General features: G+C 43.3%; 1 protein-coding gene across 1 annotated transcript in view; it reads left to right on the plus strand.

The window, feature by feature from the left end:
• The window catches only part of LYST (lysosomal trafficking regulator), a 3,825,950-nt gene that overhangs the window by 2,191,427 nt on the left and 1,618,764 nt on the right, over window positions 1-15,759 (plus strand). Inside the window, exon 30 of the mRNA XM_044075805.1 lies at window positions 1,040-1,249. Within this exon, the coding sequence (XP_043931740.1) occupies window positions 1,040-1,249 (210 nt within the window). The remainder of the gene's footprint in view (window positions 1-1,039; window positions 1,250-15,759) is intronic.

Raw genomic sequence — 15,759 nt, forward strand, 5'->3', positions numbered from 1 at the left:
ACAGTTATTCTGTATCTAAAATACCTAAACGATATAAGAAACAGAATAAGCAACTAAAATGCTACAAGAATAAGCTTTTATTTAGGCAAAAAAGTTAAGTTCTATCCTTTGTACTGACCGTGGGTATGTGTCGGCCTGTAAAATCTGATGTTTGTACCAAAAATGTCCCACTTTGGCCATTTGAAAAGGTGGCAACCCTAGCCTGAGTGCTTGACACTTGTAACTGTGAACTCTGATCTGGTGAACTGCATCCAACACACTGAAAACTGAATCTCACTGTAGCACTTTTAAAACAGTTTTACAGGATGGCAATACACCATCCTGCATGCCCTGACATGAAGGTGAGCTACAGTCCCACACCCCTTCTGTTTATATGAACTAATTCCAAGATTGCTGTACCTCGATTCTCTAAGATTCTAGAATCTCCAGAGTAGTATATTCATAAAAAATATTATTGCGTCAGTCAGACACTCATGAGGTAAACTTCTGTCTTATTAATTTTTTCCTAATGATAGTATATTTGCTCATACTTGTACTCCGCACATTGAAGATAATGTCATATATTTTACTGTATCTTGAATGGAAATTGCTGTTTGCTTCCTACATCCTTTTCCTTTTTCTCTGTGGGCTCATTTGGTTCAGAGAACCGAAGAGAGCATACAAGTGTGCAGGGTATGTACGAGAGTCTTTTGCCTACCTCCATCAGTACCTAGCCTGCTGGAAGAAGCTGCTGCTTTGGAACTTCTCAGTAGGGTCTACAGCAAAAAGGTGAGCATTTACTCAAGTGTTATAATTTACTTTTACAATGACTTCTCCTTGAAGATCTGCTGTTGTCTAAATTGTACTTTTTCTATTTTGAGTGTATTGTTTTGTATTTTTTATCCTTGGTAGATGCTGTCGTAGTTGCAATAGTAGTAGGGCCTTTACTGTGTTTTGTTTAGTCCCTTATTTCCATGATTCACCTTTTAAATTGTTTTGCGTTTCCAACTTCCTGATTATTTTTTTAACTCTTTCCTGGACTTCATTGTTTTGTGCTTAGGGGACAGGGAGAAGTAGTACACCAAGACAGCAGTGGAAAAGAGTCCTGTGGTCCTGCAAGGACACATTTCGTCTGCAGTTGAGCCGCTTGCTTGTGTACATGCTAAGCCCAGCACGTCTAATGGAAGAAAGAAAAGAGCCTTTAGAGCTAGTCTGTGAACCAAACTATCAAGAGATTCTGAAGGACTGTCTAAGTTCAGGGACTCTTGAGGTAAGCAAAGCTAAAAGTAGTTTAGAACACATGTAAATGCTGAGCAAAATGTTTCCTGGGTATGTGTTAGAGAACTATTTTAGTATTTCTAATAAATGAGTGCCCTCCATAAGTAATTGTTTGTAGGATTTTGGGTTAATCACATTTCCTCAGCAAAACAACCATTTCCAGCACTATTCATTGTTGACATTTTATCATCAGACTTATTTTAATCCCTATGCAAAGTGTTTGAATACTAGTACGAAGAGCTTCCCCTGCTGTCTCATCCTACATCTTGCTTGAATACTGATTGCTCATGTCATCATGACACCAAACCCTGTGCTTTGTGTCTGTGAAACAAACACCTTAACCATTTTGCTAGTTCTCAACCCATTTCATTATAAAACAAGCATACTCTTAGGTTCATAGTTTCATAGGAGGTTACTAGGCTAGCGGCCTTAGACACTTTACAAGCTTAACCATGTTAATCCCAAGTATCCCCATTTGTTCTTTTTAGGTAGTTCACAGAACGAACTTATGAACAGAGCGGGTCTGTGATCAACACCAACTGCCCTGTCCATGAGGGACATGGATGCCACCCCAATGGCGAATTTGTGGTCTCCCATCCAGTTATCTAGGTTGCATGTGAAAAGGGTTAGTGAGGAGCTCTGTTTTACATGAATAGGAAGTGTATTCCAGAGAAGCGGCAGTCTCTGTGAGACATATCTGTCACTCCAGCATCTTCTGCTAATGTCACAAGCTAGGTTGAGATCCCTAGAGCGAGTGACTATTGTGCCATTTGAGTTGTGGATGTGCAGCATTTCTATTAAGGCAAGGATGGAGATTGCCATAAAGGCCAGACATAAATCACCTCTCAGCAGCCTATAAGTTACAGAGTAAAGTGACAAAGCTTTCAGTAGTTTGGAGTTCCTATATTTTCTTAATGAGAAACTTCTGAGGTCTCTCCAGCTGCTGCAGGTGTCTGGTGAAGTACATCTAAAAGGATACATTATACTCTGTTAGTGATCTGATGGAGGTTGAGTACAATGGAGTTGTAACATCCCTTGACCTGGATCTGTACCCTTGTTTATGAGGTGCGCTATGTAGAAGGCTTTTCCTTACCACTGTGGAAACTTAATGGTTCAAGTTCAGATTGCTGTCAACCTGTGTTCCCAAGTCTTGCACCACTGAATTGGAACTCAGGGTGTGTGGTGTCAATATTGTAATTTGTAGGGAATTCCGTTTTTCCAAAGGGAATAATAATGCATTTCTTGCATTTAGTTTTAGACCATGGCTTTGGCACCAATCATGTCATGGTTTGTGTTAACCCTTCTTGTAATATGTTGACATTGTTGGAGGACTCCGTGATTGCTCCCAGTTTGCAATCATCAGCAAACTTGGTGAGCCAGAGGCTGTCTGCATTGGCCTGGGTTCCTGAGAAATAGATGCCAAACAGTAAGGAGCCCAGCACAGAACCCTGTGGTACTCCACTGGCGATGGGTCTACTGGTGGAGGTGGAGTGACCAATTGTGACAGAGTTTGATGTTCTTCGTCTTCCCTTGCTGCAGTCCTGACAATTGGGTATAGTCCGCGTCCCAGTCGGCCCGAATACCAGAGAGGATTGACGCCGCCGGTCATGGTCTCTTTAGACTGGACGCTGGGTACTAATGCGACTAAACGGCGACATTTCCGCCATTTTTTTTTTGGTCAGTCCGACGCATGGTTTGCCATGCAGTGGGTGCAGGTTGGCTGAGATTTTTTTTCGTTTGAGGATTTTCTCCAAGTTGGTGTTAAGTAGACCCGTTGACAGAGTTTTTTTTTTTTTTTCAGTATTTATTTTGGGATGTCAGAAAAAAAGTATTTAACCGATGTTGTGGGAAGCAGATACCGTGATATTATCATACATTATTAATACCTTGTTTAGGGCCTGAGCAGCGTTGTTGGTTGCATGCCTTGTGCTAGATAAGATTTAACAAGCCTTTGAATTAGGGAGAGTGCTATAATGTGTGTTTGAGGTTAGATTGTGCCAGTATGCCGTGGATGCTCCGGCGCCATATTGCTTCTTCTAAGAATGCTTTCAAGGACAAACAGGGAAGTCTAGGGTGAGGAACGGGCGTCCTAGGGAGGCTGTCCCAGAGCCCGGGGTTTTAGTTAGGTGAGGCTGGAGGGAGCTAGAGGCTCAAGCTACTTCCTATGGAGTCCTCTCTCTCAGGTTTACAGGTACAGGCCTCCTCCAGGGTAGGGCAGGGCCCTCTCTTTCTCCAAGGCAACTGTTCTCTCCTCTCTCTTTCCCAAGGTCCTTAGGGAGGAAGGCCAAGTCCAAAGCTTTAGAGGAAGGCCAAGCCCTAGCAGGGGTAGGGCAGCCCTAGCAGAAGCATATGCTTAAATGATAATTAAATTTGATTATGCTTAAAATGGCAGCCCCTGTACTATTCTGATTAGAGTGGAACAGGAGTTTGATAGTTTTTGAGAGGCCTAGGTGGAACAGGAGTTTTCTAGTTTGAACAGTGTGTGAAGACTTGCAAGGTCTTCCTACTTGGATGATTGATTCCCTTGTCCCCTATCCCCTCCTGGATTTTTTCATTTTCAGAGACCTTTCACCATGAGAGAGAGCTAGATGGGGGGGAAGGCCAAGACGAGCTGACTCCAGAAACTTGACTCAGAAAGGTTTGTTTTAAGCCCAGCATAGGGCCTGTTTAGGCCCTCCTGTAGGCCTCTTAGCTGGAGCTCTGGTGGATTGAATGTGGTGGAGAATCTGAACCCTGATTCCCTGCCTCCTGCTCCTGTTATTGCTGATTGCTCCTGTTAAGCCTGGGTGGTATTAAAGAAGTGCCCTAAGTGGGACCAGAAACTGTTTCCTCAGGGCCTATGGAATCTGCAACTGCAGCTGCCTCAGGGGCCTAATGTGGTATAAAGCTTCTGTGTTGGGGTAAAAAGGTGGTAGAAAAAGATAAAGAGGCTTTTCATATGGATAGATGGGTAAGAAATATCCTTCTGCCACAGCCATGATGGATGCTTTTGAATTTGAATTGAAAGGTAAGAGAAATGAAATATCAGAATTATCACCTTGTAAAATTGAAATGGAAGCATTTCTTGCAGGTTGGTTTTGTTGTCTTGTAGGCCTCCTCTGTGGTGGCTCCATGTGTCTGCCTCCTCGGGGAAGCATGCTTTGTTGTGTGTGGTTTTTGATGTTGTCTAGGTTGGATCGAGATTGAGCAGAAGGTTCTGTTCTGGATGTGTTTTGGTAAGTTTGGATGAATTTTTACAACCCTTTGTTAGGACAGGATTTTACTGTGGATTACAGTGTTATGTGTTTTGGCAGCTGCGAGTAAGTTAAGTCAGAAAGGCCTGCTAAGACAAAAGCTGCAGCAGCTTATGGTTTTAGTGCCAGTTGGCCTGTATGGAAATTGGCCTGGGGGGTGGTAGGGGTTCCTGCTTATGGTTCAGTCTCAGACAGTTCACCTGCTCAGACTTCAAGGGGTCAAGGGCAGCAGGGGGCCTAGGATCAGATGCCAGAACCACCTGCCTGCAGGAGTCCAGTGACCTCGCCTCTCAGCGTGAAGCAGAACAGGAGCCTTGCTCTTTCAGCTGCAAGTGGACTCGCCTGGCAGCCTGGGATTGATATCATTCAAAAGATCAAAGAATTTAAAATTTAATCACTCAAGACAGATGGGTATGCCCCTCATTCATCATGGCAGAAAATTTTATCAGAACCAACTTTCCCCTTGGCTCACTTCCAAGGCTGTTCAGTTTCTCCCAGACCAAAGAGGCTCACAAGCTTTATTCTCAGTTACCAGAGATAGGGCTAGAAAGCCAAGCCCCTGTGTCTGATTGCTTTCGGATTTAGATCCTCACTTCGTTCAATTTGCAAAAGATCTAGACACAGCAGACTACATTGGATTTATCTATACTCAATCACTTACTGACATTCCCTAAGTTCAAGATGTTGACAGGATCACTGACTACCTCTGCTGGGCAAGGGAAGCTTATGGTTACTTTGATCTCAAGGAAGCTTACCTCTTCATGTATCTATGGTTTTAAGTTTTCATTAGTATTATCAGTTCTCTGCATTGCCCTATCAGTGTTCTCTGCATTGCCCTTTTGGCTATCAAACTGTCTATTAGTATTTCCAGGCAGCAACTCCAGTGATCAAGCACTTCCTTGGTATCCTTACTTGGGCGATTATCCTTACTTGAACTAAGATGCCTTCAATCTTCTAGAAAAGCACAAGTCCTAAGACATCATCTTGAATATGTGCACAGGTATTCTGTGAGAGAAATAAAGTCCAGTCTAGTACCCTCTCAAGACATGTGCCTCTACAGAGATGTGCTTTCTGGGTGTGAGACTGAATACAGCAGCCCAGGACAACTTTTTTTAACCCCGACAAATAAAAGAGTCACTCACTCTCAGTATCAACTGCCCTATCAGTCCGTGGCTGACTGCAAGGACAGTCCTTCAAGCCCCAATGTTCTGGTGCATCCACTTCTGCAGTGAGCATATCAAATACTGCATGGCGAGCTCAAAGCAATGGCTGTAGTCAAAATGTATGGACACAGCACTGCCAAGATTTCTCCACTGTCATTCAGGGAATACTTGATTTTTCAAAAGGAATTCTCGACACTGCTTGGGGAGCTCATCTAAATGGAAAGTGGATAAGATTCCACGCTAGCCAGCAGTCAGATTTTAACGGCTCATCATGAGGACACTGACATACCAGCTTCCATCTAAATGGAAAACAAGATGTATTCATCCAGGGCAGTGCAGCTATGTTATCAGAACACAAATTCATTGATAGGCTTAGCAGTCCAGGGGGAATTGATCTGGTCCTACACACACTTTGTCAGGTGGTTTGTTGACATATGGTGAGACAACAACTTATCACTCTGGCAAGGCAATCAACAAGCAATGGGGACAACATTCTATCTTATGGTGCAGGCAAGCAATGATTTTTCACGAGTGGAATCGCTAAGCCTGCAACGACCAGAACTCACCGCCAGGAAATCAGAATCTATTAAATGGAAACTCACATGTGGAACCACGATCTTCTCCTCTTGTAGGAAACTGGATCTTCATGTTGAACAAAGATTGGGATGTCACTAACTTCTCCAGACAACCTTCTGTTCAAAGGGGTTTCACCAGCTGCCAAAGTATTGCACAAAGGGTTTCACTCACTGGAAAGTTGAAGGCTAAGGTCTCTTTCAGGACAGCCAGGAAAACCTCTGATTCCTACTAAAGGTCAGAGGCATCATATCACTCTTCTTTTTGATTTTGGACTCTCTGATTGATGGTGACAACACTCAGATGATTTTGATAGCTCCAGGAGTAAAGAAGGACACTCTACTCCACTTCTAGCTTCCTCATCTCTCAGCCTCCATGGCCATCTCTACTCCTCCAAGACAGAATCTCTCTCTCTCACAGCTTGCCACGGGTTGTGTCTGCTTGATGTCAGCCTCAATCTCTTCATCTCACAGCTTGGCAAAGCAGGAAAAGGAAGATTTCCCAGCTTCCCTACTAGGTTTTGTTAATGTGATTATGGAGATTAGAAGGAAAGGTATCAAGGAATTTCAAGGAAATTGAAATGATTTTGGTTTGGCTCTTCCCCAAGCTGAGACTGCTATTCAATTTCTTTTTTGAGTGTGGCTCTTCAATATCTTGTTGAGTTCAATGACAGCTCATTAGCTTTCTCTTCCATTGAAGAAGCATTGTTTGCAGCAGCAGTTTTCTCTGCCTTTGATTGAGCCCCACCTTCGAGCTCCTTACTTCAGAACCTTTCTTTCAAGGCTGTCTGTTATAACTTACTCCAATGAATTTTAATTGTGCTTTCTTACTGGATCTCTGTTTTTGTGTTGGAAAACTTGCTCTACTAACCTTTATGGCCTGCAGCTACTGCTTTTCTGATTGATTTGGTATATGGCAGTAGCCCTTGTTGCATAATCCTTCTTTTAGAAGTAGTGTCTTTTATTGCAAAAAGGGGCCCTTAAGGATTGGTTTCCCTTTTTGATTTTCCATAAGGAATTCATTTGCCTAACTTTTTTGCAGCACTTTTATGCCTAAGGTGGTTTCTTGTGTGGCTTTAAATGTTTGGAGGCATTTAGCGTTATTTTTGCAGATCCCTCAAAGATTTCAGGAAAAAGATTTTGCACACTTTCAATGTTTACTTTCTTCTCACAAGTTAAGGATTTGCAGGGCAAAAGATTTTCTAGGGCCACTCAGCAGTTACTTGCATTTATTGTTTTAATCATTGCAATTCTGCCTGCACAAAACAAACTATTCATGGGTAAGGGGTCTTTCCATTGCATTTTGCTATTAACATAATGGCAACTTAAGGGGGTTCCAAGCAGATTATTACCATTCCACTAGGGCTTCTAAGCAGTAATTTGGTCCTGCCACAAGGATATTCAACTAGAGCTTCTTTGAGTTCAGCTGCTTTTTCTCATTAGTTGTTACCACCTGCCTATATACCTTAAGACAGCAGCTGGTTTTGCTGGCCTTACAGTCAGTCCAGGTTACTTACCCCATCCTCTAGACTCAGGATTAGGTAAGGCCCCTTACCTCTGCTTTGTATTGTAGACCTTGAGTTCCCCTTACATATCAGGGTAGTGGGTAAGAACCTTATGTTGCTTTTGTCTACTGATGTTATGGTACTGTTCGAGGATTGAGGTTGCTGCAGGGTTATTTTTGTATATGTCTTCCGTTATTCATGGTGGCTGTTTGTGAGTTTGATATTTCTTTATATTTCATATATACTACCTTGGTACATCTGTAGCGCTTTTTTGGTACAGGTTGTTTTTGGGACTTGTGGCTGGGGCCTTGACATCACTGGCGACAACTTTATGTCGGTGAATCAATTGGCTACCCATCTAGTAACCTAAGGGTTAATCCTTAGCTGGGAAAGTTTCTCAACAATGCCATAGTGAGGAATTGTGTCAAAAGCTTTGGCAAGGTCGGGATAGGCTGTGTGCACTGTGCATGCCTTTGATGACATTCTCAAAGAAGTCTGCAGGTTTAATAAGCATGATCTACCCTTAACGAAGCCAAACGCGGTTGGGTCCAGTGTTTGGAGGGTGCCTGTGGCCTTGTTGATAAGGTTCATGATAATTCTTTCCATGCCCTTAGAGACGAGGCTGGTTAGACTTATGGGTCTGTAGTTCCCAGGGTCAGTTGATGGCCCTCCTTTGTGCATGGGGTTACTGTTGCTGTACTCCATTTTGCAGGAACATAGCCAGAGGAATCTTGACCAGTGGATGGGAGATCGTAGGTTTACCCCGGGGATCATCTCTGTATCACTGCTGGACAGAGGCACGGCAAACTAATGGGTATAGTATTCTTCAACCTAAGGGGTGGTGAAAGCCACACAACTCTGGCTAGGCTTATAAATGCCCTAGGGCAGATAGCCTAGTATGAGCCTATGAACCTAAGCTCTTTTGATGAACTTCCTCAGAGGGAGAAGCTGGGGAAGATAGCGCAAAAGGGGTCTCCTGTGGGAGTACATCCTGAGGCCATTGCGCCCGGTGTCCACCAGGAGAGACTTGTGTACATTGCGGTCCAGAGGAGGGCGAGGAGAGTGATAGCACAGGATCGCCAGCTGACGCCAGAGTCTTCTTCATTAGCTAGAAGGCTGGTCTACCTGAAGAGGGGTGAGTGCCCAGGACAGGGCTCACCCCTCTACTAAGTGGCTCAGCCTGCCGACTCGGAGTCCCTGGATGGCTATGAAACACCAAATTACGTACGCCACAGCTGACATCCTGGGTCGTAGCAAAACTCTCCTGCCACGAAGGCAACTGCGGCTCCTTAGTGAGGTCCATAAAGGGAACCGTAGAGGGGGAAGACTGTGCTATACCAAGGGGCTTCAAAGGCAATGAAGGAGGAGAATAAGTAGGGGTCTTTGGTAAAGGGTGATCACCTCCCGAGGAAGGATAGGTCCTGGAGGGCAGGATACCTCTGTCCAAAAGCACTTGATCCAGAAGACGCAACACGTCGTGTTCAGAGAGGCTTCTAGTGGATTTCACAGACATGGCTGAGGGGGAGTCAGGTCTATCCAAAGACGGAACAAGCTCGGTGCCCACCTCGGAGGTCTGCACTGAAAACAATGGGGCTGTAAAGGACTGAACTACAGGTGTCTGCACCGAGGAAATCATCCGTGCCGAAGTCATGGTCTGCACCGACGAGAAGGTCGGTACCAAAGTGGTTGTTGGTGCGAAGGCTGGAACCGAAAAAATCAGTGCCGATAACTGAATTGTCGGTACTGAGAGGGTAGTTGGTGCCGGGTAAGGTGTTGGAGCTGAAAAAGCAATGGGCATCGTAAAATCCATCGATGTTATAACAGTCTGCATTGACTGGGCAGTCGGTGCCGGTAAAGAAGTCTGAACCGAGGAGCCCCTCTGTATCGATATGGTAAAGGGCACTCTAGTCAGTGCCGAAGTCACAGATGGCACCAATGGCCACAGTGCCGAAGGTCTAGGTACTGAAAGCATTGGAGCCGAAGAAGTCAAATCCGAACTGGAAAGCTTAGCTTTCTTAGGTCTCGGTTCCTGGGAGCCCCCAGCAGGGGACGAAGAAAGAGACTTGGCCTTTATATGTTCATCACTCTTTTTCTTATGGGATCTTGGAGGGGTTGAAGCCTCTGACCCAGAATTAGCCTCTGAAAAAGGAGATTTAAGTATCCCCTGCAATATTAATTTATTTTTTCTCTCAATCAACGTCCTGTTAGAGAAATTCTTACAAATCCCGCAGGGCGGGTCAATTGTTAAATGAGGCACACCCAAGCAATAGACACACAGAGAATGTGCATCTGAAGTAGGTAATTTATGGCCACAATCTGAACATCTTTTAAATCCTGGACTACCTTTTTTATCTGCCATGTTAGAAAGAAAGAAGGAAACCCAGAAAAAAATACCAGCAATGGTACAAGAAGGAAAGGGAGTTTACCAACGATGGTAAAAAAGAAATTACCACGCGGTAAATGGGAGGAAAGGAACTGAAAATATTCAAGAAAGGATAGTCGCTAAATGCAATAAGGTAAGAGAAAACTATCTAATAACTTTTCTGTGAGAAAAGGTTGTTTTAGAATTTAGTATGAAGAAAAATATTGTACTTAGCTCAAGAAAAGTAGCTTGACACGACCGAATAGTGATGCGGCAAACGAAATCTGAGGTAACAGGGAGAGGGGAATTATGGGTATGAGTTTTAGCTCGAGAGTTTGTAGCTGACGCGAGCTTGGAAGATGGCCGGCTCAGTTCCGAGGTCAGAACCGATACCCACACGTAATGACTGAACGAGGATCAACAATACAGATGGAATGTTATGGTAAGACATAATTTCTTTTTCCTCAGGTATATTTTTCAACTTGTGAGTGTGAAAGATGCAGTACATGATGGGCTGCATTCGTCAGTGCACTTTCCAGAGAAATATTTAATTCAGCTTGATACAGTAGCATGACCAGTTTGATCCCATGTAGTGTTTGAGTCTAGTTTTAAACTGATCTAGTGAAGAGAGTAAGGTGATATCAGGTGGAATAGAGTTCCATGATCTACCTACAGAGTTTGTGAAGAGAGAGAGTCACCTGCTAAGTTATTAGATATACTTATCTGGATAAAGGAGTCTGTTTGCGGACCACAGCGGTCTAGGATTATTATATAGGGTAACCAGATTTTTGAGTGCAGGGGTATTTTCAGGGTTATATATAATTTTGTGGGCCATAACCAGTTGGTTATATAAGATTAGACTGGGTAGTTCCAGCCATCCAAGCTGGATTAGATTGACACAGTGATGTGTCCTGTAAGGCAGCCCTGAGGTGAACCTGACAATGTGATTGTAACAGATAGTTTGTTCAGGACAGTCTTGCTAGCATTACAGAGAAGAGGGGATGCATACATAAGAGTAGAGAGAAGCTGGGAACGAGCAATGGCAACTTTGGCTGGAGGAGTTAGGAAGGCTTTTATTCTGTACAGTGATCCTAGTTTTTTTATTGATGGTTTTGATCAACTGATTAACCCGTAGGTCAAATTTTAAATTATCTATAATGACACCTAATAGTTTAGTTGATAAGTCAGGGGAGATTACTGTGCCATCCATTGCTTTAACTGTAATGTTAACGGCACTAGACCTTTGTGTAAGCAGGAATAACAGCATTTTAGTTTTTTTAGGGTTCAGTGTCAGGCGTCATTTGGCAAGCCAGTTTTCAATTGTGGTAAAGGTGGTCTGGGTAGATAACTGTAATTCTGTTGGGAATGTTGCCGAGCAGATCAGAGTAGAGTCATCTGCATATTGGATACAACTGACTTTAGGTATAACAGTGTTCAAGTCATTGATGAAGATGGAGAATAACAGGGGCCCTAATATAGAACCTTGTGGTACTCTTAGGGTATTAGGTAGTAAGGTAGACAGTTTGCCAAAGCACAGCCTGTTGTCTTCCAGTTAGGTAGGAATTAAACCATTGAGTGGTTTTAGGCTCTAGTTAAAGTGTTTGGCAGGGTTTGGATTAGTAGTTTGTGGTCAACCATATTGAAGGCTTTAGAAAGATCCAGAAAAAGAACTGAAGAAATATAGTTATTGTTGTGGTTAAGGTTTACGGTATTGGAAAAGACTAGTAAGGCTGAGATAGTGCTATGGTGAGGTCTAAAACCATGCTGGGTGTCTGCCAAGAGGTGGTTCTGGATAAGGTAGTACAGGAACTGTTTCTGAATAAATTTTTCCATTATTTTTGCTAGAGGAGAGAGTATTGCTATAGGCCTTTAGTTGGAGAGTTCAGTAGAACTGCTTCCTTGTGAAGCGGGATTACATAGCATATTTTCCAGATAGTAGTATTGAGACTGGGTAGGCAATGGCACCACCTAATTTTTGTAGGTATTCAGCTGGAAGTTGGTCGGCTGAGAGTGTGGTGGGTTTAAGTTTTCTGAGTAGGGTACAAATAAATGATGTGGCGACAGGTTGAAAGCTAAATAGGGGTAGGTTTCTAGGGGTGGCACTATTTAGACTGGGGGAGCTAGGAGGTAGTTGGCTAGCTAGGGCTTGAATTGTTTCGGTAAAGAATCTGTTAAAGCTGTCCGAGACTTCTTCAGGTGATTTATCAGTAGTGGCAGCTGGGATGGGGGTAGTAGTTTGACCAGGGTGTATTAGATTATTCAGCCCTGCCCAGAACTTTTGTGGGTTGTTTTGATTTACTGTTTGTAAATTGCAATAATATTGTTTTTTTGTCCAATATTATAAATTTTTAGCCTCATTCCTAGGTTGCCTGTATTTAATTTGATCATGAGGTAGTTTAGTAGAGCGCCATGAGGCCCAGGCTTTATTTCTAAGATTAATTTTGATTCTAGTCTCTTTCGAAAGCCAAGGTGCAGATTTTGCCTTGGATCTCTTTAGTCGAGTGGGAGCATGTGAGTCGAGGATCTCAAGGAATTTATTGTTAAAGTACAAGACAGCTACCTCTAAGGGGAGAAGTTTTAGGATGGACCAATTACAAGATTTTAGTTCTAGATGGAATTTGGCTAGGTCAAAATGTTTAGTAAACAACCTGGGATATTGTCTGGTCCCAATGAGGCTATGATTTTGGCCTTGGTGAGCACAGAGATGACCTGCTCTCTAGAGATACTAGGTAGAGGGCTGGTGTTAGGCATGCTTTTGGATAGGGGGTTGAAGTTTGTGCTGAATCTGTCAGCTAGCAGGTTGGCAGTTTTACAGGTGTAGTATGAGTGATCCCATCTACAACCAGTTCACCACATAGCTGGGCATTCCCTTTTAGATGTTGGACATAGTTAAAGAATGTCTTATGATTATCCTTAGTTAGGGATGCGGTTTTATTTTCGTAATTTAGAAGACATTACAAGATTTCTGATTTTCTTGTGTAGGCTTAGAAGGGAACTCTTCCTCTGCAGAGTGATATCCCTGTTGCTTTTGGACAACACTTTCTTCCTGTTGTTACATAATTCTGTTTATACCTGAAGTCCACCATGGTGGATTGTTTTTACAGGAAGACCTGTATTTGATCTGGTCAGATACAGCAGAGTTTATGCACTCGCTTAAGTGTTTGTACAGGGCAGTTGAGTGCACTTCTACATAGTGATCATTGATGTCTACGATTGCAGGTGGTATGAAGCTTTCTATACCATTGCTTAGTAGGCTGTAGTTAGCTTGGTAAAGTTTTTTATAATTTTTGTTCCTGTGAAGGTGTCAGTACCAGTAGTTAATTCAAACAAGACTGATTTGTGGTGTGACCTACCTAGGGAGGACATCATGCATCAGAGAGTACAGTGACTCCCCCCCCCATGTTCGTGAGTACTATGTTTAGAACATTAGAGCCCCTAGTGGGGGTGCAGAATATCTATTTTAGAGCATTTGTGTTAACAAAGTCCAGAAACCTCTGGGCAACTGTGTTTATGAAAGGATAGTTGAAATCTTCCATGACTAAGGTGTGGGGCTGTATGGCGAGGGATTCCAGTGAATCGAGGTAGGCGATGTTCTTATCCTGGTTCATGGTGGGGGATCTATAGCTAGCAGTGATGTGGTATGGTTCTTTCCCAGTAGTTAACTGGACATGGAATAGTTTGAGAGAGTCATGCTGTTTGACTGGTCTCGGAAGTGCATTTGGTTTTACTGAAGATGGATACACCTCCACCTTTGGTTCCTTCATGCTCATTTTGAGATTTGAACTTGTGGAAGGCATTGTAGTCTTGAACGGCCAGGGTGCTGTCAGCTGCCTTGAACAATGTGTCAGTAACTGCACAGACGTCTGCATCCTCCAAGATGAGAAGTGCTTCCAGGGAGTGCAGTTGTGTGTTTAAACTCCTAGCATTAAGCAGCACGACCCTGAGTTTGTCGTGATTAGATTTTGTTACATTGGAAGATTTCTTTTGACATTGCCTAAAAAAGGCACTATGGGTGGTCAAAGGCCTTTCCCAATATCTGAAAGTCTTGGAAGAACAGGTGCAGACCATCTTTAGCAAAGCAGCGAGGTCTGCCTACCATATCCTCCCAGGTTGACAGGTACTAGATCTCCCTGGACTGACACAAGAAGCTAAGCCAATTGCTGAAGTCAGTCATTTTTTGTTTATATAGTAGCATCATCCTAGGTGTGTGTAGGATACTGCTTAGGGCTAGGGGCCTACCTGTCTGGGACACATAATCAAAGAGTTCTATCGTGTCTGTCTTCGTGTAGTCCAGAGAGGCATGTTTCAAGTCATTTACTTCAACATGGTCTATGACAGTCATAATGGTGCTTGTTATTCAGTGACGAGTGCATGCATGATTTGTCAGATCCTGGCACCTGATAGGCAGTTGACCGTGACCTTCTGTTTGTCCAGTCTGGTAAGGAGCCATCTGTGTGTCTCACTATGAAGTCACTTGTGACCAAGACATTTGATGTGTTTTGCCTTTGGGTCTTATTTGTTGAGTAATGGGTGTGTTTATGTTGATATGTGTAGTGGTTTTCTTTTGCTTAGTAGTGAGTGTGGGTGGTGTGCATTTGGGAGGTCTCTGTTCTTTTGGTAGGCATTTAGTGAGTACCTCCGCGTATGTGAGTTTATTTGTCATAACCTTATTTTGTGTGAGAGGTGAAGCATGTGTGCTGACAACTTGTTTGATGTCTATTTTGTTTTTACATGAGAGAATTGACTCCAATTCCAAATTGTATTTGCATCTCTCACATAGGGTGCTAGTTTAGTTTTGGGGGTAAATGGTTGTCAGTATACATGAAGCAATTGTTACATTGCCTCAAAATGCCCATATCAATCAAGCTGACAGGAGAAATGATGGGAAACTGCCCATCCATTGTGGCAGGATTTTTCTGAATATGGTATTTGGGAAGGAAGTGGGCTAGCTGGACTAAGGACTTTGGTTTAACTAGTGGAATAGTTAGACTGGTGAAGCAAAAGCAGTGGGTGTGTATAGTAGGTTGTGGATGATAAGTGTGTGAAACATGCCCTTTGCTAAGCAGGGAAGCTTGGGAGGAGTTCTACTGGAATGTCTGTAGGGAAAAATAATGTTCCTAGGGATTTGCATCTATACGGGGCACAGCATGGTGTGCAGCAACGGGCAAATGCGAGGCTTATATACAAACTAATTTAAACAGTTTTAACACAACTACCAATGGGAAATCCCTAAACTGAGCCTTTCTCCAGCAATCTACAACTCAGATGGGTCCTGAGCTACATACTTTGGCAGATTTTAGACCACAGTGATACCAAACAGTCTAGATTCACCAGGTCTGAATCTAGCTATGCTGTATAAGGCAATGAAACACAATTTCAAAGTGCAGAGTAAAAAGCAGTCACAAACAGCAAAAATGAAGCAGTAATTCAATCATATACAGTTAACAAAGTGCAGTTGTTGTGTCTTTCGGCTTTTCCCGGTTAGGGATCGCCACAGCTGAACTCCGGTCTGCTAATGATTGGCAGTAGATTTTTACGTGCTGAGTTGCTGGCCCTGCCGCACAACCTTCAACAAAGGTATGCCCATTCACGCACGTCTCCACACAGAAGACGCTCTAGCTGAGAATCGAACAGGACAACGCCTTACTGTGAGGCGACAACGCTACT

The sequence above is a fragment of the Protopterus annectens genome, chromosome 1.part1 (genome assembly GCF_019279795.1).
Source record: "Protopterus annectens isolate FY-2018-M chromosome 1.part1, PAN1.0, whole genome shotgun sequence".
Classification (NCBI taxonomy): domain Eukaryota; kingdom Metazoa; phylum Chordata; order Ceratodontiformes; family Protopteridae; genus Protopterus; species Protopterus annectens.